At 50.9% G+C, this 27,012-nt stretch overlaps 1 protein-coding gene across 1 annotated transcript; it reads left to right on the forward strand.

Annotated features, from left to right (window-relative positions):
- wwp2 (WW domain containing E3 ubiquitin protein ligase 2) lies at positions 1–25,964 on the forward strand. The gene is given in 25 exon segments (XM_067235401.1): positions 1–34; positions 969–1,074; positions 1,536–1,692; positions 1,798–1,919; positions 2,803–2,940; positions 6,261–6,339; positions 7,130–7,263; positions 7,482–7,632; positions 7,634–7,723; positions 8,877–8,966; positions 10,523–10,697; positions 13,587–13,641; positions 15,897–15,978; positions 16,941–17,069; positions 18,516–18,594; positions 18,723–18,794; positions 18,934–19,022; positions 19,970–20,129; positions 22,620–22,753; positions 22,922–23,062; positions 23,173–23,293; positions 23,418–23,522; positions 23,602–23,698; positions 23,897–23,969; positions 24,873–25,964. Coding segments are annotated over 24 exon segments (2,643 nt in total). The 5' UTR covers positions 1–34; positions 969–1,004; the 3' UTR covers positions 24,973–25,964.
- The last annotated feature ends 1,048 nt before the right edge of the window (positions 25,965–27,012 follow it).

Here is a 27,012-nt window from a genome sequence, read left to right on the forward strand (position 1 = left end):
AACTAGCGATACCAGTGGACCACAGCTGAAAAAGGTATGGGGGGGAAATATAGGGAATGTGTCAATGTCATAAAATATAATATGATGGGATGTGTGCCGTGTCTTCAACTGTTTCCCTTTATATAGGTCTGTTTACAACGTTAAGGATCATTATCAGTATGTCCTTTTAAAGCCCTCAAACCTATAGCCTAGCTTAGCATCAGCTGGTAAAATTCTCCGTCTTCCGTGTTTGTTTTTGTGCGCAGCCAATGGGTATTTAATAAAGCGGAGAACAAAGTATTTGGTGTTTGATCAGTAAAGATCGGTCAGCATTTCCTATGCTAACAGGATAACTGTATAATTATATAGCTACCAAAATATAGTCAGCGACCTGCATCAGAATAATGTTCCTCTTCGCGGCGCAGCTTCAAAAATGTTTATTATCACCTTCATAAGCTCCATAGCTACCTAGCAAGTAGCATTAGCGGTACAAGCTAAATAGCGCTTATCTTTAAAATGTTGAATGTTTGCCTAACTACTTACATAGTCCCACCAAAATATTAGAGCTGTGCAAATTGCCAATTTATATTTTCAGCCAAGCCATCATTAAATATGAAAAGGAACTAGCCAGATAGAAAAACGGACGATGTTGTCGAAGACATGCAAATAGCTTTGCAGGCAAGATGTGTTTAGTCTAATCAGACCACCAGGTTGCATTTTTAGGGACAAATGTTATGCATCCAGTATTTATTCAAAAACTAACAATTGGAATTACCGGTCAAGTTAACAAAGATAAAGGTCAGCGTTGTCCATCGTAGCAGATTACGATGTATTTTGTAAAGTGACCTAGTCATGGTCCAAGCTAGTCCTTCTTAGTAGTCTTTAGTGCAAATGTCGAATAAGTACTGATAAAATCAGTTATGTTAGATTCCTCAATGTCTGACTTAGTGCAAATGTCGAATAAGTACTGATACAATCAGTTATGTTAGATTCCTCAATGTCTGTCTGTCTCAGGCTGTGATGTCATGGCAGCTGCCAGTGTGACCAGACCTGGCCATAGCCAGACCACAGAGAAGTCCCAGTTGACCTTGAAAGGTAATAAACCATTTAAAAACTTCAATCCCACTGATCTCTGTGTAAGCACTTCTATCTGCCTCCCTTTCCTTCCTCCTGTGCATCATTTTAGTTGTCTCTCTATGTAACTCTTTGTCTCTCTATTATATCTAGATATTATCCTGTGGGTCTTCACTTCATCCTAGACCTGGTGTACCTCTTTGTAGCAGTAAAAAAAAAAAATGCAGAACTGGATGATAAGATTAATTGCTAGTGAGAGCCGACAGGAAGCTAGTTCTCCAGGAACATGGTTGAGGATAAACACATGATAAACACAAACGTTCTTATTCCCCAGGTGTCAATTAGAGGGCGCTGTTTATATATGCTCGTGGTCCAACTCGGATTCAAAGAAGACGCTTGGGCTATCTGTCCATGTCTTACCACAGGTACATGTGTCTATTGTGTGCCCATCACGCGTGACCCTCCTATCCTCTCTGCCCCAGTGGTCTCAGCTAAGCCACAGTCTCCCAAGCTGCCCAGTCGTCACTCCAGACTCAGCTCGTTCGTGGAGGTGACGGCAGATGGCCTGACCAGTGAGACCAAGAAAACAGGAAAACGCAGTGGGCACCTGGAGCTGCAGTGGAACGAGGACCTTACCCTGTGAGCACAGCCTACACGGCTCCACCGCTTCCTACTGCGTTCTGACTGAGAGTGTGTGTGTGTGCCTGTGTGGCTGACTGTCTTATGTACCGCTGGGCTGCGCAGGAACGTGACTCCTCAGAGCCGTTTGGACCTGAAGCTGTGGAGCTGCCACACACTGAGGAAAGAACTGCTGGGCAGCGCAACCATTGACCTCCTGGACACCCTCAGGACACATCACGGCAAGAGTAAGGACACAAACACACACCCTCAGGACACATCACGGCAAGAGTAAGGACACAAACACACACCCTCAGGACACATCACGGCAAGAGTAAGGACACAAACACACACCCTCAGGACACATCACGGCAAAAGTAAGGACACAAACACACACCCTCAGGACACATCACGGCAAGAGTAAGGACACAAACACACACCCTCAGGACACATCACGGCAAGAGTAAGGACACAAACGCACACCCTCAGGACACATCACGGCAAGAGTAAGGACACAAACGCACACCCTGGGGACACGCTACAGCAAGAGTAAGGACACAAACACAAACCCTGAGGACACATCACAGCAAGAGTAGGACACATTTCCACACACCAACACACACCCTGAGGACACTACGGCAAGAGTAGGACACAAACACACACCCTGAGGACACATCATGGCCCTGACTGAACTGCTAAGGCCGCCTTGCGTCACCAAGTGCTCTGATAAACTCACACCGACTGATTCCCTTCTCAAATAGTCCTAGACATATTCATGTGACACAGTTACCTGACTTGGTAACACCCCAGTTAGAGTCCAGAGGCGGTACAGGACTGGTACAGGACTGACCCACCTGGCAGATAAACTAGATTCCTGTGTCTCACAAGGGATCGTTTCATTTATGTTGTTTATTTTCTTTTTTCTTGTCAATATAGGAAATAAGGAAGGAGACGTTCTGATATTTGTATGAAATGGCAACACATTTCTATTTAGTCTAGACTTTTATTTTCAGTTTTCAGTGTTACTGTCCCAAATCTGTATTTTTCTTTCTCCTCTCAACTTTCTTCCTTCTCTCTGCTCTGTCCTCCTCCCATCCCTCCCTCCTTTGCTCTGCCCCCCTCTCCCTGCAGTGGAGAATCTGCAGCTCAGTCTGGTCTTGCAGACAGAGAACAAAGGCTCGGTTGTAGCGGGAGGCGAGCTCAACGTCTGTCTGGACGGCATGGCTGTTGATCTGGGATCCCTGCCCAATGGCAGCACGGCATCAGACAGTGAGTCCCGCCTCACAGCACTCGCACTCACTCTTACACTCATACCTACACACACTAATACATACACACACACCCATAGACACACTTTCATACGGACACACACACACTTATACACAGAGACAAACTTCTATATGAGTACATACACACACTATGTAAGTCAATGGGGAGACAGGCACATCCGTCCATGCACACGCTCACTAACACACATACACACATACTACCTCATACCACTTTCTTGACAAGTTAGTTTTTTTACGCAAACAGAAACACTCTAGAAATCCATGTACCTTTTTTTTTTTTTTTTTTGCCACTGTACTATATTCTGTATACACTGCCAATATTGCTTTTTGGTCACTTGTGTGTGTCTCTAGGCTCCACCCATGTGAAATATGTTGGTCTTATTTGGGAAAACCAAGAGTTTGTTCTTTGTGACTTTACCATGAAGTTGCTAGCTAACATAACATTTTTGTGCGCTGCACTGTTTCTTGTTTGTACCTGTAGTTCTCAAGGGGAGAAGCCTCACATTACCTTATAAGTGGGCGGTTAACATATGTGTCTATAATGAATAACAACCTTGAGCTGGTTCAGTGCTGGCCGACAGCTTCCTGCCTCATCTGTGTTTGGCCCTCCACACTGGGCCTTTCATGCCACAGAACCTCAGTGTGTCACTGTGAATGGACACAGCCCAAGCCAGGGCCGAGCCTTTGCTTCTGCTGCAGAAGTGTGTGTGGGTGGGTGCATGCGTGTGTGCATATCAGTATGAAGGTGTGTATTGTACTTTACAATAAACACGGCCTGCAAAGTCTCCAGTACAGTCCCTGAGCACACGTTCCTGCAGACACATACACACACACACGCACCTCTCACCCCCCTACAAACACATGCTCCTCCCCCAACACACAGTCATTCCTGCTCCCAGTGTAGACCATGCTCATGTGTAATTTCTTTCTCAGAATTGTGTAATTGAGTCGTTTCTCTCAGCTCCCAGGGACAATCGGCCCCTGTGATCAGAGACTGGGTGGGGGAGGGGGGTGGGGTTTCCTCCCCCCACAAGCAGGGTCTGGGTGGGGAAGGGGGGTGGGGGGTTGGGGTGGGATATGAATATGTGCTTTCTGCAGATTTGGTGTGTGTGTTGGTCTTCATGTGTCTGCGTTGTTTACAGTGAGGAGGGGGTCAGTGAATAGAGGTATTTAGTGTGGCCAATGGAAGCCAGGTTTAATGGGGTTGTGTGTGTGTGTGCCCACAAATGTGTGCATGCGCTTGTCGTGTGTGTGTGTGTCTGCCTGTGTGTGTGCCCGCAAGTTTGTATGCCCGCATGTATGTGTGCATGCGTTGTGCTCATGTTGTGTGTGTGTGTGTTTGCGGGTGTTCTGTGTGGTTGTGTGCAAGGGATGCGCGCGTGTGTTTGGATAGAGTGTATAAAGGTTGGAGTGTGCCGCTAAGGGAAGGTGTGTTAAGGCCCTCTGTGTTCCTCTAAAGGCCCTTCTGTTAGCTAACGTTTTCCCTCATATCCCCTGGCTCTCCTTCTGACACACACTGCCACAGCACACACACACACACACCCAATGCCGCAACACATTAACTTCCCTTATGCACACACACACACTTTCCCCAATAAACAGACCTTTGTGCTGCGAGGCAGAAAAACAGATCCAGACAGAGCTCACCTTGACACACATATAGACCAACATGGATAAACACATGTGCTTGTATCCATGTTCACACACACACACACACACACACACACACATCACAGTAGTCAGAGCACATAAAATCAACATAGGATGCATGTGAGAGTCATTTTTAGTTGGTTAACCATATGGAAATATTGCTAAATAATGTTTTCGGGACTCCTAACTGTTAGAAGGGGTGGGCGGCAGAGTATTTGTGCATAAGGTGGGGGATTCTCAAAATGTACTGGGTCTTAATGGTACACAAGGTCTGTGCCATTTTGGCGCAACCTGATAAAGTACATTTTCAGTAAACGGGAGGCAAAAAATGTACCGTCGAGATCTTCTCCAACTCACTCGGCGACTTAGCAAGCACGCTAACACAAACAAACTCGGGCCTGTCTCCTCATGTCTGCTAGTCAGGAAGAAGGCTAGCTAGGCGTGCAAGCCGACGACAGCAGCTTAGACTGATGTCATTAGAGAATGAGCTCTGGGGAGTATGACACAATGCTTAGTCCTGTGACGGGGTGTTTATTTGGCCTGGCCCCACAAGCAGGCCTTTCATACAGGGGAGATAGGACTGGTCCCTGTAATGGCCGCCACGCTGGCTGGCTCTCACTCACTACCTCTGCATTAGGAGATCTATAAACACCACGGCTGTTTGAAGCTGTCATGGTCTGAGTGTGTATCACACATGCAGGCTGATCGCTCCCGTGAATGCGTGTGTGGATGTGTTTGACTAAGTATTTGCGTGTGTGTATGTTGGAGAAATAATGAAAAGCATGTTAGGGGTCTGTGGTTTCAGACCAGTGAAATGAAGCCAGTCCCACATTCAAAGCACGTAGCCATACAGACCCAGTGTATACGGGGGCCCACGGTGGAGCCCTACAGTAAAGAGGCAGACATTGTTCTGCTTTCTGGTCGCTTTTTCCTCTCCGCGCTGGAAATGGAAGACAAAGCATTGTTATTAAGCTTTGGTTGCTGTGGCAGAAATGGAAGGATTTACTCTTGGCATATGTTGATCCAAGTCGAGTCCTGCCTTATTAATATCCTGCATTAGAATGTCATAGTTCACATAGTTCATCGATGTTGATTTTGGTATTGCGGTCTTGGAGGCCTGTCTGTTGTCCCCATGTCCTGTACTTTGACCAGGAAGAAAACTCTTTCTTTTCTGTATACCAGCTTTCTTTTCTCTGTCTTCTGTGTTCATGGATTTAGCTCTCTCTATTTTGATGGTTAGGCATTAGGGGTGGGGGAAAAATCGATTTGATTTGAATTGCGATTCAGTCTTCTAGCGATTCATATCGATTCACAAATGTCAAAAATCGATATATTTTTTTTAAATAACGAGTTTACTAAACTGAAAGAAAAACTATATAATTCAAGGTTTTGATGCATTGGGTTTTTTCTTCAACAACTGCCTATCACAGTCAAATAGAAACAGGTAACACTAAACAGCAAACTGGAATGAAATGTAAGCATTTATTGAATCGAAATTTGATTACAAATCTAATTTAATCGAATCGTGACACCAAGAATCGATACAAATCGAATCGTGAGGTAACAAAAGATTCCCACCCCTATTAGGCATTATCTTTTGTTGTTAGGTGTACGAGTGTGTGGTATTGATGTATGCTCTCATGTTAACAGAGATGCTGCAGTCGGATCGGCCTGACCTGAGGAGAACCCAGAGTGAGGAGACCCCCAGCGCTGCTGGACCCCGTGGCAGGTAGACTCACTGTGTCTCTCTCACACACTGTGTGTGTGTGTGTGTATAAATCGGTCAAGCTAGCCTTTTCAGGGTGTCATGACCTGTTAGTCTGTGGAGATGACCTGTAGGTCCTGGTGTTCAACAACTCTGTCCATCTGCCTCCCAGAAGAGAGGGACCACAGAGGGGGTCCAGGGAAGGCTATAGGAGCGCTGGATCCTGTGTTGTTGCCTCTGTAGTCTCCCATGACGGGAGTCATGTTCCCATCCCCTTCGCCACACACACACACACACACAATGTCTCTGTTCCGTTCTGCATGTTTCTCTTTCAGTGTTTTTCAGAAGGGTCCTCTTGGTTTTCCATTGATAGCTCTCCAAGCTTGAATCAGCAGAGGTCCGGGGGGGGGGGGCAGAAACCAACATATTTTTATTGTATAAAAGTACTAGTCAGAAGCACAGCTATATTTAGCACTAGGAAAATATGAACGTGTTATTAGAGGAAAAGGAGCTTGCACAATGTAACGTGTGTGTGTGTGTGAGGGGGGTGACACACTGATGTCCACTCATATGACTCATTAACTTCTCCATGTTTCTCTCTCTCTCTCTCTCTCTCTCTCTCTCTCTCTCTCTCTCTCTCTCTCTCTCTCTCTCTCTCTCTCTCTCTCTCTCTCTCTCTCTCTCTCTCTCTCTCTCTCTCTCTCTCTCTGCCTGCCTGTCTCTGCCTGCCTGTCTCTGCCTGCCTGCCTGTCTCTCTGTCTGCCTGTCTCTCTCTCTCTCTCTCTCTCTCTCTCTGCCTGTCTGCTGTGGCCAGGACTCACAGACACTCCCCCGGGGGCTCCAGGGGAGGCTCCCTGACTAACGGGGATCTGACTGAGGACCAGAGCCCAGGGTCCTCAGGACGGCATCGCTCGTCCAAGAACTCCCACAGCAGCCCCGGAAGTGCAGGTACACACACACAGACACACACACGCATAGACACACATGCAAAATTTCAGTCAAAAACAGCAAATGTCTTTTTTTTCTATAAATATAACAGTATTATATTAAAACATAAGCTATCAACCTTCCAATATTCAAATGTCGAATATATAACCCGTTTTCTTATGATTCTTTGCATACTGTTATGTGGCCAATCATGTCTCTCCATGACCCTCCCCTGTCAGGTATAGTGGAACTGACAGCCAATGGAATGGAGAACGGCCAAGGCGACCCCAGCCATCACCCCCCTCCTCCTCCAGCCTGCCCAGCGTTGCTCCCCGCCGTCCCCAGCAGCAGCCCCCCTCCTGGGCCGGACGCCTCCGGGCCTGCCCCCCCCCCCTCCTGCCGCAGATGCAGGCCCTGCTGGAGCCAACCCAGATCAGCCCAACGCCCCCACGGAGCCCCCCACAGAGTCTCTGCCGGCTGGGTAAGAGGGGATGGGGGTGGGTTAGGGGGAGGAGGGAGTGCTGGAGACGTGAAAGGGTTTGACCATGTTTCTGGGGTCATTGGAACTGACTCTTTCTCTCCGTTCTCTACCTCCCTTGTCTTTCTCTCTTTTCTCCCCATGTCTCCCCTCTCTGTCTCACCATGTCTCCCCCTCTGTCTCCCCCTCTGTCTCCCCATGTCTCCCCCCTCTGTCTCACCATGTCTCCCCCTCTGTCTCACCATGTCTCCCCTCTCTATCTCCCATGTCTCCCTCTCTGTCTCACCATGTCTCCCCACTGTCTCACCATGTCTCCCTCTCTGTCTCACCATGTCTACCCCTCTGTCTCACCATGTCTCACCATGTCTCACCATGTCTCCCCTCTCTATCTCCCATGTCTCCCTCTCTGTCTCACCATGTCTCCCCACTGTCTCACCATGTCTCCCTCTCTGTCTCACCATGTCTACCCCTCTGTCTCACCATGTCTCACCATGTCTCCCCCTCTGTCTCACCATGTCTCCCCTCTCTATCTCCCATGTCTCCCTCTCTGTCTCACCATGTCTCCCCACTGTCTCACCATGTCTCCCTCTCTGTCTCACCATGTCTACCCCTCTGTCTCACCATGTCTCACCATGTCTCCCCCTCTGTCTCACCATGTCTCCCCTCTCTATCTCCCATGTCTCCCCTCTCTGTCCCACCATGTCTCCCCATGTCTCCCCCTCTGTCTCACCATGTCTCCCCCTCTGTCTCACCATGTCTCCCTCTCTGTCTCACCATGTCTCCCCCTCTGTCTCACCATGTCTCCCTCTCTGTCTCACCATGTCTCCCTCTCTGTCTCACCATGTCTCCCTCTCTGTCTCACCATGTCTCCCTCTCTGTCTCACCATGTCTCCCTCTCTGTCTCACCATGTCTCCCCTCTCTGTCTCACCATGTCTCCCCCTCTGTCTCACCATGTCTCCCCCTCTGTCTCACCATGTCTCCCTCTCTGTCTCACCATGTCTCCCTCTCTGTCTCACCATGTCTCCCCCTCTGTCTCACCATGTCTCCCTCTCTGTCTCACCATGTCTCCCTCTCTGTCTCACCATGTCTCCCTCTCTGTCTCACCATGTCTCCCCCTCTGTCTCACCATGTCTCCCTCTCTGTCTCCCTCTCCAGCTGGGAGCAGCGTGTGCTGCCTCACGGCAGGCTGTACTATGTGGACCACAACACCAAGACTACCACCTGGGAGAGACCGCTGCCTCCTGGGTCAGTCTCCCTGCAACCCTGTCAGTCTCCTGTGGGAGTGTGTGTGTGTGGGAGTGTGTGTGCATGGTGATGAGTATATTTTTGTCGTTAAGCATGTGTTTTACACCAGCTGAGATCTATAACAGGTTGTGAATTGCTTACTTCTCATTGTGTTGTGTTTTGTCCGGATCCAGTCTCTCATGTACGCTAACTGTTCTCAAGTCTCTCATGTAGGCTAACTGTTCTCAAGTCTCTCATGTAGGCTAACTGTTCTCAAGTCTCTCATGTAGGCTAACTGTTCAAGTCTCTCATGTAGGCTAACTGTTCTCAAGTCTCTCATGTAGGCTAACTGTTCTCAAGTCTCTCATGTAGGCTAACTGTTCTCAAGTCTCTCATGTAGGCTAACTGTTCAAGTCTCTCATGTAGGCTAACTGTTCTCAAGTCTCTCATGTAGGCTAACTGTTCACATGTCTCTCATGTCGGCTAACTGAAGCCAAGTCTTTTATGGCATTTTTATTTCTGTGATTATTTATTGATTGGGCGCTTGCTCCGGGAAAGGAGTCTGTTTTTAGGGAAAGGTCACCCCCACCCCACCTCACTTTTTCCACCGGGGGGGAAGGGGCTGGAGGAGAACAAAAGTTCTTTCTTACACACATATGGAGTCCTACATATAAACGAACACTGCTGGCTGGCTGGTCCACTGACTGGTTGGTTGGCTGGCTAAGCTAGTATAGTCACAGCAACAAGTACATTGTACAAGTAATCTACTCCAGTTGGTAAACATCAGTTGGTGTACTTTTCTAAAGAGTTTGATGTTGTAAAACAAGTGACTGGACGTTCTCTGTTCTGACTGGACATTCTTTGTTTAGACGCTCTCTGTCTGCCAGGTTCCAGGCCTGGGAGCTGGATCTGGACTTAGTTAGCCTCTTATGGGGTCTGACACTACACACATGAAACACCGTGTAACTGTGTTGTGGAGACAGAATCTGTGACTGTGAATTAATGTGCCCTGATTCTCAGTGTTGCACTGTTCTCACCTTCTGTGTGTGTCTGTGTCTGTGTGTGTGTGTCTGTGTCTGTGTCTGTGTGTGTGTGTGTGTGTGTGTGTGTTTGTGTGTGGACGGAAGTCTTTACTGTTTTCTCTACTAGATTCTGTCCTGGTTGAGTCAGTGATATGAGAATAGCAGCAGGCAGCATGAATAACACCACTGCCGCACAGGGAATTCTCCACTGTTGTTCTACTGGGGGTCTGTTGATCTTTTGTGTGTGTGGTGTGGTGTGGTGTGGTGTGTGTGTGTGTGTGTGTGTGTGTGAGCGCAGTCCACCACAGATCCATCAGTACAGCTATGAGGCGTGAGCCACACGTCAGACATGACAGTGCAGGTTTCTGCAGGTCCACGGTCTGGATACATGGGCATCCATTCACCATGGGCTACGAACGCATCGCTCCATTTATGTTGGTTGGTTCGAATGTGGATCACTCATCTCTCTCTCTCTCTCTCTCTCTCTCTCTCTCTCTCTGACTCCATCTCTCTCTCCCCCCCTCCCTCTCGCTCCCTCCATCCGTCGCTCCCCAGCTGGGAGAAGCGCGTGGATCAGAGAGGCAGGTTCTACTATGTGGACCACAACACCAGAACCACCACCTGGCAGCGTCCCACGGCCGAGTCGGTGCGGAACTACGAGCAGTGGCAGAGCCAGCGGAACCAGCTGCAAGGGGCCATGCACCAGTTCAGCCAGCGCTTCCTCTACCAGGTACACCCCTCCCTCTCCTGCCTCCTCTCCCCTCCCCCCCTGCCTACCTGCACACAGACACCTACACGCGCACATACACACCTACGCACACGTGTAAACACAGACACACACACACAAACCGAACGCCTTGTGTGGATGTGGTCAGTAGGGGTTACCAGGGTTGCCACTACAGGAGCAGGTCGTGTCATCTGAGACCGTCTCTCAGTACTTTTCCACTGCAGCAGTACAGCAGGGAGCAAGGCTGCGAAGCTCCAGCAGTAAACCACCACATAGCCCTATTAAAGCTGTCCTCTCTGCCCTGAGCCCCTGCACTCCTACATACTCTCCACCCCCACCCCCCACACCACCCCCACCCCCACACCACCAATTGTCTGCAGTTGATAACAGGATGCTGTACCGTGCCTCTGAAAGCCTCTGGTCCAGTGTGTGTATGATTGTGTGTGTGCTCTCACTGAGCTGCAATGTGAAGGTGAGGTGCCACATTTCTGTCTCACCACATGACAATGAGCGGGGTCAGGGGGCGCACCTTTCAAACAGACGGTGGCTTCTCAGCCGGCTCCTCCTCTCTCTCACTCTCACTCTCACTCACTGTCTCTCTCTCTGTCTCTCTCTCACTCTCTCTCTCTCACTCACTCTGTCTCTCTCTCTCACTCTCTCTCTCTTTCTGTCTCTCTGTCTCTCTCACTCTCTCTCTCTCACACGCACACACACAGTCTCACTCTCAAACACGCGTATGCATGCACAGTCCTATAAACGTTGAAATGAGCAACGATGCCCCCAGATGTTGACATGGAGCAGCTGAACAATGTTCCACAGTGGAACAACATGGGCTGTGTGAGAGGGTCTGGGTGTGTTTCACCAGTAATTGCATATCGTTAGGAACCCCTGAGAGAGCAGTCTCACAGCCATTAAGGGTAATTTCCGGCTCCTTCTCTCCCTCATGCTCCCACCTCTCTCTTTGCCTCCTCCCACCATCACCCCTCCTCTCTCTGTTCCCTTCTGCCCATTCTCTTAAACGGGCGCAAGCACCCCATTGGACTAAGTCCTGTGATGCAGGACATGCGCATGCACTAAGACGCGCACATGAACACATTCAAGCTAACACTGAAACATTGATTTTCATATTTCATTGCAACTTAGTTTTGTAGAGCCATATTACTACCATATTGTTTCTACTCTGATTTCTCTTTTTGACCCACCTCCCCTTCCTTATTTTCCCTTCCCCGCCCTCCCCCCGCCCTCCCTTGCCCTCCACCTTCTTCTGGAGTGGGTAGAGAGCTACTTGGCCAGGGCAAGGAGCAGATGATGTCATGACATTATTTTATTTTATAATTATTTTTTTTAACCTTTTTTAGTCACAGAGACACAGAAGGGTGGGTCCTGTGCATTGATTGGTTGCTGATCTGGTGACACACACTCACACAAGCGGACACACACACACATGCACACACACTTACACTCAGTCATGCCCTTTTACTTCCATGATGCGCTGTTCTTCCTCTCCATCATGTTTCTGGTTTCACGGCTCAATTCGTGGCACCAAGTATTCTGGGAAACGGTGTACTGACTGCTACCAAAATACCACTGATTAGTGTTAGTGATAAACGCCATTACATCATAGGTGAGTGATTGACAGGTTTGTGGCGTAGTATGCTTCAGTAAGTGTAGTATGCATCGGTGTAGTGTGCTTCAGATGGTGTAGTGAGTAAAGGTTATGTAGTTCTGTAAAAGGTGGTTCTACACCGGCCTGTCTGGTGTGATTGACTAGGTAATGATTTAATGGCCACTCGGCATGGCCTACATAATGACCACACATACACACACACACACACATATACACACACACACACACTCACACACTAAACCAACATCATAGACCAGGTATTAACTGCTTACAAACATCTCTAGTGTTTCCACACAGGGTAATATATGTATGTATACACACAGAGCCACGCTTTCACACAGTAACACACACACACACTAACTTTTAAACACAGGCAAGCACATTGAATTTGTATTTGCCATACATATGTTCTGTTTCTGTGACACAAATGTGCCCACACACACACACTCACTCACTCACTTACTCACTCTGGTCCTCTGTGTATGCACAGGCTGAGTAAACTCCAGTGTTTCCATGGTGGGGGTGAATAAAGGTGCTTTTGTCAGGCGGAGGGGGGGGGGGTGCAGGCAGGCAGTCTGGAACAGCCATGAATGTTCCCTCAGTGTGTTCAGACATCACGCCTCCCTGGCTACTTTCACAGCCACGCTAGAAGAAGGGAGGGCCCTCCAGGATAAGGGTGGGGTGGGTGGGGGTGCCAGGCCAGGGCAGGGCGGGGGGAGACTGACAAGGGGTGGGGCATTGGACCTGCCAGTGATCTCATTGGAACAGTCTGTTTTTTTTTATTTTTTTTATATATATATATATATATATTTTTTTTTTAGAACATATCCTCCTACAGAGGCTGTAGTTTTTGGAAGGCATACAGGCGGCCCGCATGCCCATCGCTCAGTCCACTGGTCGCCTCGCTACAGAGAGCACCCTCGTTTGCCCCTCCGCTGGCGTCTCTCTCCTCCTCTACGGCTCCCTGCCCGCCACACTGGCCCGGCTCAGACGCTTCTTGTAGCTTTCAGTGTTTTCTTTTCTCTTTTTTATCCTCTGTTTGGTTTCGGTGTTTTCCCCCCTCCTCCTCCTCCGGGTCACACGGCAACGAGAGCTGATGAAGGGGCTGTGCCGGAGCGCAGAGGAGCCTCTCCCGCTGTGGCAGCCGGGGGAGGCGGCGGTGCGGAGGGAGTAGAGGAGCGCAGGCCGGCGGGAAGGTCCACGGCGGAGGGCGAAGGCCGACGCGTCCTAATGGATCTGTACTCTCTGTCTCCTTCTCCCCCCAGCCCACTGGAGCGCCCGTGGAGAATGACCCTCTGGGAGCTCTGCCTCCAGGCTGGGGTGAGTACACACACACCTACACACACACACACACACACACACCTACACACACACACATCTACACACACACACACACCGATAGGAGTATGTCAGGGTTAGGATCTTGAGCTATTTGTCTCTATCTAACTCCAAGCATGTGTGTCTTCTCTGGAGAGGACTGATGCTAGTCAGCTTCAGCTTCCACGCAGCCCTAACACACCTTTTGAAAATGCGCACCCAGGGTTTGTCAGATCAGGAGATTGATGTGGTTAACTGTACACACCTGTTCGTGTGTATGGTTACTTTGATGACCAACGTGGTTGGTTTGTCAGTGTTGAGTGAAAACGGGTATGCACACCTACACAGACACACACACACGCGTATACACACACAAACCAGGACCTGGAGTCTGCTTCCTGTGTGTGTCTGTGTGTCATTTTTCTGTGAGAGGCTAGCTGGTCTGTCAGTGGACAAGACATAATCTGGGTTAGTTACAGAACCAGCAGTGCCTGTTTCCAGTTTTGTTCATTGCTAGAATGTATATCAATTGTATCTATAAGTCATTCTTATATTATTGTAAATAACCCTGCAGATATATTCCCAAACACACTAATGTGAATGGCCCCCTCACAGACACCTATACACACACACTCTAACACACACACAAAGGGCATCATTGACAACAATGGATCTGATATATTCCCTTATTCACAAAGTTAACACATGGATCCACACCAGACAGCATACTTCCCTACTTTGAACCATGATGCCTTTTCAACATGCTGTGGTAGCTCCAGCATATCACAGGCTTCAGTTTGGTTTCTACGTATTTTTCTCTTTCATTTGCGGTCGTTCTGGAGAAAGGGAGAAACGGAGGGAGGGAGGGAAAGAGAGCGATAGAGGTGCTTTCATTGAAAGAAACAGTTTTACAAGAGAAGCAAATGGTTGAAGGAAGCGCGGGAACAGGGAGGTAAAGAAGGGGTGGATGGAGGGGGGAGGGGGGGAGGGAAGGAGGGGAGGGAGGGATGGAGGAAGGGGGGAAGTAAGGGTTGCAACGTGAGCTACTGTTCCTGCTCCCTCCGCACACCCCTGTTAATGAGAACAAGATGTCAGAGAGAGAGATATTGGGGGAGGAAAGAGAGATGGCGGAGGGGAGACTGAGGTCGTGGAGGGAGAGATGGGGGGGGGGGGGAAGAGAGTTTAGAGGAGAGAACTTAGGTTTTATCTGTCAGCGTTTTTGCTCCTCATTTTTTTTTTCATCCTAGAGTTTCACCACAGTCTTGTTCGGTTGTGTAGAGATCTGATGTTCCTGTAGCCAGGCCTGGTGAGAGGGCACCAGGCCTGGGGAGAGGACACCAGGCCTGGGGAGAGGGCACCAGGCCTGGGGAGAGGGCACCAGGCCTGGGGAGAGGGCACCTGGCCTGGGGAGAGGGCACCTGGCCTGGGGAGAGGGCACCAGGCCTGGGGAGAGGGCACCAGGCCTGGGGAGAGGGCACCAGGCCTGGGGAGAGGGCACCAGGCCTGGGGAGAGGGCACCAGGCCTGGGGAGAGGGCACCAGGTCTGGGGAGAGGGCACCAGGCCTGGGGAGAGGACACCAGGCCTGGGGAGAGGGCACCAGGTCTGGGGAGAGGGCACCAGGCCTGGGGAGAGGACACCAGGCCTGGGGAGAGGGCACCAGGCCTGGGGAGAGGGCACCAGGCCTGGGGAGAGGACACCAGGCCTGGGGAGAGGACACCAGGCCTGGGGAGAGGACACCAGGCCTGGGGAGAGGGCACCAGGTCTGGGGAGAGGACACCAGTGTGTGATCCTGCTCTGTTAGAGACCGCATACGGCTGCTGCTGGGAAGATAAATTAGTCAGCAGATTGTTCCTCACTCCTCGCTCTGCTGCCAGGCCTACACACACACACACACACACACAAACGTACACACCCGCACACGCCAACGCCCACACACTGCAGAGGCCAGATGAAGAGGTTGAGGCTGAGGTGATCCTGGTATTTTGGAACAAGCTGGAGAGAAATGCCACACGGACCCGTTAGTTTTCAATCAGCGTTGCCAGATTCACCCACCCTCTCCCTCCCCGCCCCCCCCTCTCCCTCCTCCGTGGTAGACGGCACAGAAATCTCAAATCCACACACTCCGGGAGCAGTAGTCATGTGTGTCGTTGTCTGTTCGGCACGTACAGACAACAGCCAGTTGACGCCTATCTCTCTCCTGTCCGGGGCGAGCGTCTGTGCGGTCCTAACTAGGCGTCTCGTTTACCTCCTCCTACAGAGAAAAGGCAGGACAACGGCAGAGTGTATTTTGTCAACCACAACACGCGAACCACGCAATGGGAAGATCCAAGAACCCAAGGGTGAGCCTCTCTCTGTTCTTAATCCTGTGTGTGTGCGTGCGTGCGTGCCGTATGACATCACATGTGGCTGGACGCTGTCATACATTGCTCATTTCTGGTGGCGTCCAAGGGCTCAACTCTTCAACCACACACACACACACTACTACTAGTGTGTGTTCTCAGGGGGGCTGGGGGGGGGGGGGGCTCTGTGTGGCTGAGGCAGACAGTGTGTCTCTCTTCTGACTGAATAGAAGGGCTTAGAAACCCCACAGACGATCAAGACAGCTGGTTTGGAGAAAGATCTGATCATCGTGCTGATCCCCCCCGTCAGGTGAACCCATTCACCCGTAAGAGCACTCCCTTTGCCCAGGGCAGGTCCACCCGCTCTGCGAGGAGTTCCTCGCGTCCTTTCACTCATGTTTACCATTCTCCTCAACCTCCCCTTCCCAATCTCCCTCCCCCTCCAATGCCTTCCTCTCTTCCTCTGCCTTTTTCCCTCCCCAATGCCCATCTCCACCCACCCACCCATCCTGTCTCCCTAAGCCCAGAAGGCAGCGAGGGGCCAGGCTAAGCTAGTCCTCACACACACACTCGTATCCTACTGCCCCGCTCTTAGCGTTCAGATACGAAACCAGGAAAGGACAGAGCTCCACAGTTCCAGGCGCTTACCGCGTGCGCTCGTTTCCGCTCAGCACGCAGCGCATGGACAAATAGTTAGGATGTCCACTCATGGAGCTGCCGTGCGACTTTCAGGCAACCCAAAAAAAATCAAGCGGACCTCTCCTAGTTTGGAGGGAGAAAACGAAAACGACACAAAGAAGCCATTCAGCCTAGTCAGGAAGAGCAGGGGTCAGGGGTCAGGGCTGTGGTAGGGGGGCAGGGGACGGGGGTGGGGGACGGGGGTGGTGGGGGTCAGACACGTGTGCCTAGTCTGGGGACGAGCCCCCTGGGGGGCGCTGCTCACTGCCCTCTCCCTGTTTCAGGATGATCCAGGAGCCCCCCCTGCCCCCAGGCTGGGAGATGAAGTACACCGCCGAGGGAGTCCCATATTTTGTGGATCACAACTCCCGCACCACCAGCTTTAAAGACCCGCGTCCCGGGTTTGAGGCAGGGTAAATATCTCCACCCAGACAGACCAGACAGACAGACAGACAGACAGACCATGATCAAATCCATCTCATTAAACCTTTACTTGAACATTTGGTCGCCCCAGTGAGCCCTGCGTCACCACAGATGAGGTCATCATTGATGAGGTCATGTGTATTGTGGTAGGAGGGGTTGACGTATGTGATCATGTGACATACACAGCAAACCCAGCAAACCAGGAAGTCCAGCCTTGATTTCTCTCTTTTTTTATATTTTATCCAGACTTATTTTGGTGAGGGGTTTGAAAAGAATCACACACACTTCTGCAAGCCGACACACTCCTCTCCCTGAAAGCACACTTGAATCCTTCTTCCTTATATAGTCAAGTCAGAAAGATGGATACTATAACAAGTATCCAGGCAAAAGGGTATTTTCCTGAAGCTATTTGTGTGTTTGTGTGTGTGTGTGGGGGGGGGGGGAGTGCTCACGGGTCATACTGATCTTTTAACTGGCAAAGATCTTCATGTTATATTTTCAGTGGAGTGATCATGGAGGGTTTGAAACTGGCTGACATGTTTTGTATCAGGCTTCAGTCCCTATGAGTCTACGTACTGATGCTGTGGTCTCTTCTTCCTGAGCCAAACCAACTAGAGCCAGGCACTGGACGCTTCATTCTAGTCTCTCTCTCTCTCTGTTTCTCTGTCTTTCTCTCTCTCTTCTCCCCACGTCTTTTTCTCTCTCTCTCTCTCTCTCTCTCTCTCTCTCTCTCTCTCACTCTCTCTGCTTCTCGACCTCTCTCCTTTTTGTTTTTAGTCTCTGAGCTATCCATTTTCTCCTTCTCTCCTTCTTTCTCTCTACCTCTGGGCCTCTCGGTTTCTTTTTTTGCTGACGAGGCACATATACTGTGTGTATGTCTGTGTGTGTGCAGTGGTGGGATTGTACTAACACAGCTGCACACCCAGGCTTACCTCCTTGTCTTGGCCCAGTTCTTTAACCGTTTTACGTCACATCTGACCACTTCCCATAGAACACCACTCAAGTCCTCACTGTGCTGCTCCTCACCGCACTGGGGTTCAGCTCCGCACTGGGGCTCCGTGCTGGGGCACGGCTCAGCTCCGCGCTGGAGCTCAGCTCAGCTCCGCGCTGGGGATCGGCCCAGCTCCGCAATGGGGATCGGCTCAGCACCGCGCTGGGGCTCAGCTCCGCGCTGGGGCTCAGCTCCGCGCTGGGGCTTAGCTCCGCCCTGGGGCTCAGCTCCGCCCTGGGGCTCAGCTCCGCCCTGGGGCTCAGCTCTGCGCTGGGGCTCAGCTCCGCGCTGGGGCTCAGCTCCGCGCTGGGGCTCCGCCCTGGGGCTCAGCTCCGCCCTGGGGCTCAGCTCAGCACTGGGGCTCAGCTCAGCACTGGGACTCAGCTATTGCTGATGCAGCGTAACACAATGTTCTGTCTTTCCCTCCCTTTCTGTGTGTGTGTAGGTCAAGGCAGGGTGGATCCCCAGGCGCCTACGATCGCAGCTTCAGGTGGAAATACCACCAGTTCCGTTTCCTGTGCCACGTAAGTTCTGCCTGCGTTTGCGTCGCCACACGACTGTAGAAGTCCGTCAGTCTCTTCTCTACACACACTTCTGAACTGCTTTTATACACTGTTGTACACGGTGTTGACGGAGTGTGTTGTCTCTGCAGTCCAACGCCTTGCCCAGTCATGTGAAGATCTCAGTCTCCAGACAGACACTGTTTGAGGACTCCTTTCAGCAGGTGACACCAACCACATGACTCCACCTCTCCATTAAGTCGAATAAGCTCTGTTTGTAGGTTTCAATATTCGAATTAGCAACCGAAAGTCGTATATGGGGTTGTTGCTCAACTTGTGTGTGTGTTTGTTCTTTTCTGACAGATTATGAATGTGAAGGCATACGATCTGCGTAGGAGACTTTATATCATCATGCGAGGGGAGGAGGGGCTTGATTATGGCGGCATAGCCAGGTAAGTCCTGTCTCTCCCCTGCCTGCCTCGCGTCATCACTGCCCCCCTCTCCCTGGCCCCCTGGTCCCCTCTCCCCTGCCCCCCTCTCCCCTGCCCCCCTCTCCCCTGCCCCCCTCTCCCTGGCTCCCTTCCCCCTCTCCCCTGCCCCCCTCTCCCTTGCCCCCTGGCCCCCTGGTCCCCTCTCCCCTGGTGTCTTCAGTGGTGCTGCTGTAATGTTGTGATGTTGAATCCACAGTGTGTCATGCTCCTCTTGGTGTTGGTGTCGGCAATGGGGAAATCCTCGTTCACCCCCTCATCCCCCTCCATCCTCTCTCTCCCCCCCCCCCCCCCCCCCCCCACGTTTCCTCCGCCTGGTCTGGTGTGTGTCTGAGTGTGTCTCTGTCTCCAGTGTCGTGCCAGTGGTTTTACCCTATGGTAGGTTACGTCATGCTGTTCTACCACAGGGTAGAACCACGGACGCGATGCTGGGAGGTGTCTGCGTCACCCCCGGTAACGGCCCCCTGGTGCAACCCCTTCGCCCCCGGGTCGGGGGGTATTGGTGGTTGGGCTTCATCCTCTGTGTACACTCCACACTGTGCCTTGTGTCTGGTCACATGTCTCTGGTCACATGTCTCTATGTGTGTTCGGGAGGGTGGGGAGTTGGGATATGTGTGCTTGTTTGTGTGTTTGTTTGTGTGTCTGTGTGTGAGTAGTTGGGTTAGGGTTGGATGTCTGCTTTTTTTGCCTGTAACTGATGTGTAGATTCTATTGGGTGTATTCATGTGCTTGTTTGGTTTTATATGTTAAATGAGGATAATCAATTGTCATTGTCAAGTATCTTGTACCAATGTCTGGCTGTATTTATGTTCTTTCATATTGATTAGGAATCCCTTAAATATCCAGTCTCTATTGTTGATTAGTCATGTCTATTTCTCTAGATTAGTAATGCCTGTTCTCTGATTCTCCAGGGAATGGTTCTTCCTGTTGTCTCATGAGGTTCTGAACCCCATGTACTGTCTGTTTGAATACGCCGGCAAGAACAACTACTGCCTCCAGATTAACCCCGCCTCCTCCATCAATCCTGACCATCTCACATACTTCCGCTTCATTGGACGCTTTATCGCCATGGTGAGCTTCATTTCAAGTTCTGGAGAGTGTCGTTCAGTATGGATTACCACACTCACACAAGGTACTCCTGGAATGGGTCGAGCTTTCTGCTAGCAAGAATGTATCTGGTTTTCAAACAGCAGGATTGACAGGAGTGACCTGCTGCTAATGAAGGTTATTAGTTGGTGTGTATTTACATTCTACATGGATCTCTAAGAGACCGCTGGGTGTGTAGGTACTGTGTGTGAAGAGATCTCTTCTACTGAGACACCCGCCTTCCCCCTCCTCCCTACCTCTCTCCTTGCCAAGCCTAACTCTCTCTGGGACAATATCCAGAAGCTAGAGGCCCCAAAACCAACAGCCCCTGCACCCCCTCAGAAAATGATCTCACTGCCCCACCCATCCCACACCCGCCAACCAGGGCCTATATTTAGTCTTAAAATGTAGTCAACTAACTCCCCTTACACAGACGAATGTCTTTCTCTCACACTCCTCTCTTCGACTTATACTCACTATTGGGTGACTTATACTCACTATTGGGTCCATGGGTCGACTTATACTCACTATTGGGTCTATGGGTCGACTTATACTCACTATTGGGTCCATGGTTCGACTTATACTCACTATTGGGTGACTTATCCTCACTATTGGGTCCATGGGTCGACTTATCCTCACTATTGGGTCCATGGGTCGACTTATACTCACTATTGGGTCCATGAGTCGACTTATACTCACTATTGGGTCCATGGGTCGACTTATCCTCACTATTGGGTCCATGGGTCGACTTATACTCACTATTGGGTCCATGGGTCGACTTATCCTCACTATTGGGTCCATGGGTCGACTTATCCTCACTATTGGGTCCATGGGTCGACTTATACTCACTATTGGGTCCATGAGTCGACTTATACTCACTATTGGGTCCATGGGTCGACTTATCCTCACTATTGGGTCCATGGGTCGACTTATACTCACTATTGGGTCCATGGGTCGACTTATCCTCACTATTGGGTCCATGGGTCGACTTATACTCACTATTGGGTCCATGGGTCGACTTATCCTCACTCTTTGTTCCATATACTTTTCCTCTAATGCCTCATACTGCCCTCTCCCTCCCTTGTGAGGTGACTGAGCAGGTTCAGTCAGAACCGCAGAGGCAGCGGAGTCTCTGAGACAGAGGCAAGAGGCTTTGAGGTGGAGGCATCAGTCTCAGACAGGCAGCAGAGTCACCAACAGAGGCAGCAGAGGCAGCAGTGTGTTAGGCAGAGGCAGCAGTGTGTTAGGCAGAGGCAGCAGTGTGTTAGGCAGAGGCAGCAGTGTCTCAGACAGAGGCAGCAGTGTCTCACAGAGGCAGCAGAGTCTCAGACAGAGGCAGCAGTCTCAGACAGAGGCAGCAGAGTCTCAGACAGAGGCAGCAGAGGCAGCAGAGTCTCAGACAGAGGCAGCAGTGTGTCAGACAAAGGCAGCAGAGTCTCAGACAGAGGCAGCAGAGCCTCAGACAGAGGCAGCAGTGCGTCAGACAGAGGCAGCAGTGCGTCAGACAGAGGCAGCAGTGCGTCAGACAGAGGCAGCAGTGCGTCAGACAGAGGCAGCAGTGTGTCAGACAGGCAGCAGTGCGTCAGACAGAGGCAGCAGTGCGTCAGACAGAGGCAGCAGTGCGTCAGACAGAGGCAGCAGTGCGTCAGACAGAGGCAGCAGTGCGTCAGACAGAGGCAGCAGTGCGTCAGACAGAGGCAGCAGTGCGTCAGACAGAGGCAGCAGTGCGTCAGACAGAGGCAGCAGTGCGTCAGACAGAGGCAGCAGTGCGTCAGACAGAGGCAGCAGTGCGTCAGACAGAGGCAGCAGTGCGTCAGACAGAGGCAGCAGTGCGTCAGACAGAGGCAGCAGTGCGTCAGACAGAGGCAGCAGTGCGTCAGACAGAGGCAGCAGTGCGTCAGACAGAGGCAGCAGTGCGTCAGACAGAGGCAGCAGTGCGTCAGACAGAGGCAGCAGTGCGTCAGACAGAGGCAGCAGTGCGTCAGACAGAGGCAGCAGTGCGTCAGACAGAGGCAGCAGTGCGTCAGACAGAGGCAGCAGTGCGTCAGACAGAGGCAGCAGTGCGTCAGACAGAGGCAGCAGAGTCTCAGGCAGAGGCAGCAGAGCCTCAGGCAGAGGCAGCAGAGCCTCAGGCAGAGGCAGCAGAGCGTCAGACAGAGGCAGCAGAGTCTCAGACAGAGGCAGCAGAGCCTCAGACAGAGGCAGCAGAGCCTCAGACAGAGGCAGCAGGGTCTCAGGCAGAGGCAGCAGTGTGTCAGGGTCCAACAACAACACAGACCCTCTCTTCTGAGTGACTCACAGTCTGAACACTCCAGCTTGGTCTACGCAGGATATGACAAACTGTGTGTGTGTGTGTGTCTGTTTTAATGTCTTGTTCAACTTTTCTGTTAGTCTTACACTGTGTGGGCTTTAGAGAGCTGTTCCTAATCAGCTACATAGGTACTGACAAGGGCTCTGGTCCGGTTCTGTTGACAGGCTCTGTACCATGGCAAGTTTATCGACACAGGCTTCACTCTGCCCTTCTATAAACGCATGCTGAACAAGAAGCCCACTCTTAAGGACCTGGAGTCCATCGACCCAGAGTTCTACAACTCCATCATGTGGGTCAAGTAAGTATGACAGCAGATCACATCTCTACGCTGTATGTGGGTGTCGGAGGGAGTATCAGTGTATGAGTGTGTGTGTCTGAGCATCACGCACGCATGCGCGGTGTTCATTGACAAAGCGCGTGTGTTTGCGAAGACGCATGTCGACCGAGCGCGTGTCCGTGTGCCTAGGGAGAACAGCCTGGAGGAGTGCGGCGTGGAGCTGTATTTTGCCCAGGACATGGAGATCCTGGGCAAGGTGTCCACGCACCAGCTGAAGGACGACGGGGAGGACGAGCTGGTGACCCAGGACAACAAGGACGAGTACATCAGGTACCCTCCTCTCTCTGACGCGCCTGTTTGTCCCGTCCACTCCCCCACTTTAGGCTCTCAGTGCATAATAATAAGGGGGAATAATAAGGAAATGCCCCCTCCCCCCACAGCCTGCTGACTGACTGGCGCTTCACACGAGGGGTGGAGGAGCAGACCAAAGCTTTCCTGGACGGCTTCAACGAGGTGGTGCCCCTGGAGTGGCTTCGCTATTTCGACGAGAAGGAGCTGGAGGTGAGTTCGGAGGTCTGGGTCGAAGGTTAGGGGGGTCCGAGGTGAGCTTTGTTTATGGACCCATGGGTTGGGTTGGCGTGTTGGCTCTCGCTTCACCCTCTACTTTCCTCCTCCTCTGCTCCAGCTGATGCTGTGTGGGATGCAGGAGATTGACCTGAGTGACTGGCAGAAGAACACTATCTACAGACACTACACTAAGAACAGCAAGCAGATCCACTGGTTCTGGCAGGTGTGTGAGGGTGTGTGACCCACAATGTGTGTGTGTGTGTGTGCGCGCCAAGGACTGATCTATGTGTGTGTCTCCTCAGGTAGTGAAGGAGATGGACAATGAGAAAAGGATTCGTCTCCTCCAGTTCGTCACAGGGACCTGTCGCCTGCCTGTAGGCGGCTTTGCTGAGCTGATAGGTAATTCATAACGCTTCATTCAACTAACCTTAACTTACCCTTAATCTGCTGTTCTCTACTTTATGCACTCATTGTGTGTCGCTTTGGATATGCCAACTAACCAAACTATATCTCTTCCTCTTTTTTCTTCTCTCCTTCTGCTTCTCCTCACCCCACCACCTCCTCCCGTCCCTCCTTCTCCTCCTCTCTTCACCACAGGGAGTAATGGACCCCAGAAGTTCTGTATAGACAAGGTGGGGAAGGAGACATGGCTTCCAAGAAGCCACACCTGGTGAGACCCTCTAGCCCCGCCCCTTCAACACTCAGCCCCTCCCCATCCACACCCAGCCCCTCCCAATCCACAGCCAGCAGACCTCTAGCCCTCCCCATCCACACCCAGCAGACCTCTAGCCCTCCCCATCCACACCCAGCAGACCTTTAGCCCTCCCCATCCACACCCAGCAGACCTTTAGCCCTCCCCATCCACACCCAGCAGACCTTTAGCCCTCCCCATCCACACCCAGCAGACCTCTAGCCCTCCCCATCCACACCCAGCAGACCTTTAGCCCTCCCCATCCACACCCAGCAGACCTCTAGCCCTCCCCATCCACACCCAGCAGACCTTTAGCCCTCCCCATCCACACCCAGCAGACCTTTAGCCCTCCCCATCCACACCCAGCAGACCTCTAGCCCTCCCCATCCACACCCAGCAGACCTTTAGCCCTCCCCATCCACACCCAGCAGACCTTTAGCCCTCCCCATCCACACCCAGCAGACCTTTAGCCCTCCCCATCCACACCCAGCAGACCTTTAGCCCTCCCCATCCACACCCAGCAGACCTCTAGCCCTCCCCATCCACACCCAGCAGACCTTTAGCCCTCCCCATCCACACCCAGCAGACCTCTAGCCCTCCCCATCCACACCCAGCAGACCTCTAGCCCTCCCCATCCACACCCAGCAGACCTCTAGCCCTCCCCATCCACACCCAGCAGACCTCTAGCCCTCCCCATCCACACCCAGCAGACCTCTAGCCCTCCCCATCCACACCCAGCAGACCTCTAGCCCTCCCCATCCACACCCAGCAGACCTCTAGCCCTCCCCATCCACACCGAGCAGCGTCACCTTGGGACGATTCTGTCTGCCGAGTCCGAGCTGTGCACCTGAACTCTACCTGTTGTGTCTCCCTCTGTCCCAGCTTCAACCGTCTGGACCTGCCTCCCTACAGGAGCCTGGAGCAGCTCCGAGAGAAGCTGCTGTTTGCCATTGAGGAGACGGAGGGGTTCGGACAGGAATAAGGGAGAGAGAAGAGAGTGGGGGTTTCCAGTTAGGAGTGAGGGAAGAGTCATTTATGCAGACAGGTTATTTTTTTCTCCCCCTATTTCTTTTTGTTAATCACAGTGAATAATATGAACTCTCCCGTCATCTGTCCTTCTGAATCTTGAATCTCCTGCTGCAGACAGGGGGCTATTTCTCTTCATAGCAGGCCAGGGTGGGGTGGGGACTCTTGTTCCAGCTTAGCACAGACACAGCTGATTCAGCCACAATCCTGATTCGGGACCCTGCTTGTAGTCAAATCAAACCATTCAATATTTTACTAAATGTGGTCAAATTCCTGTTTTACTCAGATTCTCTTCTCGAAAATCCTGTTCTAATCATGGCACAGAGACCTGTCATTATTTGGGTGCGTTGCGTGCGTGCGTGCGCGCGCGTGAGTGCGGGTGCGCGTGCGTGCGCGTGAGTGAGTGCGTGCGTGTGTGTGTGGGGGGCCAGCTGCTCCATCATGTCTCCAGGACTGTAACTCAAGAGACCTGCAGCTGAGGCTGGGAGAGGGATGAAAGGGTGTGTGTGTGTGTGTGTGTGTGTGTGTGCGTGCGTGCGTGCGTATGTGGGCATACGTGTTGGGGTGGGGGGTCGTTAGTGTGCAAGTGCACTTGAGTGTGATGGTGTGGTCGCAACAGCTAAGTATTATGTTCACCCAGAATCTCGCCTATTACATGGCACGCAGCAGAAACGGAGAACAGGACACAACTTCAGTAATAAAAAATCACCTGCAAATTGCAAGGACAGCACAGCTACAGCAAATATATCATATCTGTCGAAGAGAAATGAACATTTTAAGATGAATGATAAGACGTGAGTGAGTGAGTGAGAGGAGCAGTTTCAGTAACGTGTATCCTCTGGAACAGAGGCTAGAATGATGAGATGTGATGATTATTTTCTTTTTTGTTAATAGTGAAATTCAGCTGTTTTCCTGTACATAGCTCAAATAAATGAGACTCCAATCTTGAAAAAATTAGTTTTTTTTTCCTGTGTTTTAGTCTAAGTACTCATTTCAACCCATACCTCTTTCAGAGACAGGAAATTCATTGCGAGAAAAAGCATTTCATCATTTGGCCAGTTAATGTATGTTTAATAGAACAACACCAGGTAAAGTTATGCCCTTTATCAAGACAGGATTCTGAAGGCTTCCCGAGTCCCACAAAGAAAACCTGTTAGGCCATGCCTTACATTCAGTTCCGTTGACGAGCTCCAATGGCCTCTGGTGTCAGCAACATAATTTGGACATCGGTGATTCGGCTAGAGAGCATCGAGATGAGAATGCTCTCAGTAACACTTTATGCAGCATGACCTATGATTTAACCTTATGGTAATAAAGCAGCGTGGAGGCACTTTGACGCCGTCTATGAAATCTGATTCCGTCCTAAAGTCTGACAGAATAACAGGATTGCAAGGACATCCATAAGTGAATGGGCACAATCGTTAAAAAGGTTATGGGTGAAACAAAAAGGTAGACTTGTATTTTGAAGATAAAGGAGGCTAGATGCAAGGTGCCCCGTTTGGAGTGTTAAGTAGCAATGCTAATATTCCATAAAACGGGCAACTTTTTCATAGTTTCAAATTGTCATGATAAGTAAAAGGCTATGTAGAGCAAGAATTGCATGTATAAATGTTCATTCATAGTCTTAACAGAGTTTGTATGTTTGCAGACCTAATGAGGTTTACGACTGTGCACGTGTACATAATATATGAGTGATGTTCTCATACTACATAGCCTCGGGCTATCAACAGTTTGTCGTGAGATTCTGTCAACGTACATAAAGTACAAAAATCCTGGAGACCGGGGGGGCTGCTGGTGTTTCTGATTGGCTGGTAGGTGGCATTAACTCAGCTATATAATTCAAGACGAGACAGCGCTCAACTCTGCAGAAAAACTTACCTCCGTATTCCTGTGCTTCATCCATTAATTGTATATAGCAGGACAAGTTAAGCCTTAATTCTCAGCATGAGAAATACAAGGTGTTGCGCGAGGGCATGAGTCTCAATGCGGATGCGTG

Source organism: Osmerus mordax, chromosome 4 (genome assembly GCF_038355195.1).
Source record: "Osmerus mordax isolate fOsmMor3 chromosome 4, fOsmMor3.pri, whole genome shotgun sequence".
NCBI lineage: Eukaryota > Metazoa > Chordata > Actinopteri > Osmeriformes > Osmeridae > Osmerus > Osmerus mordax.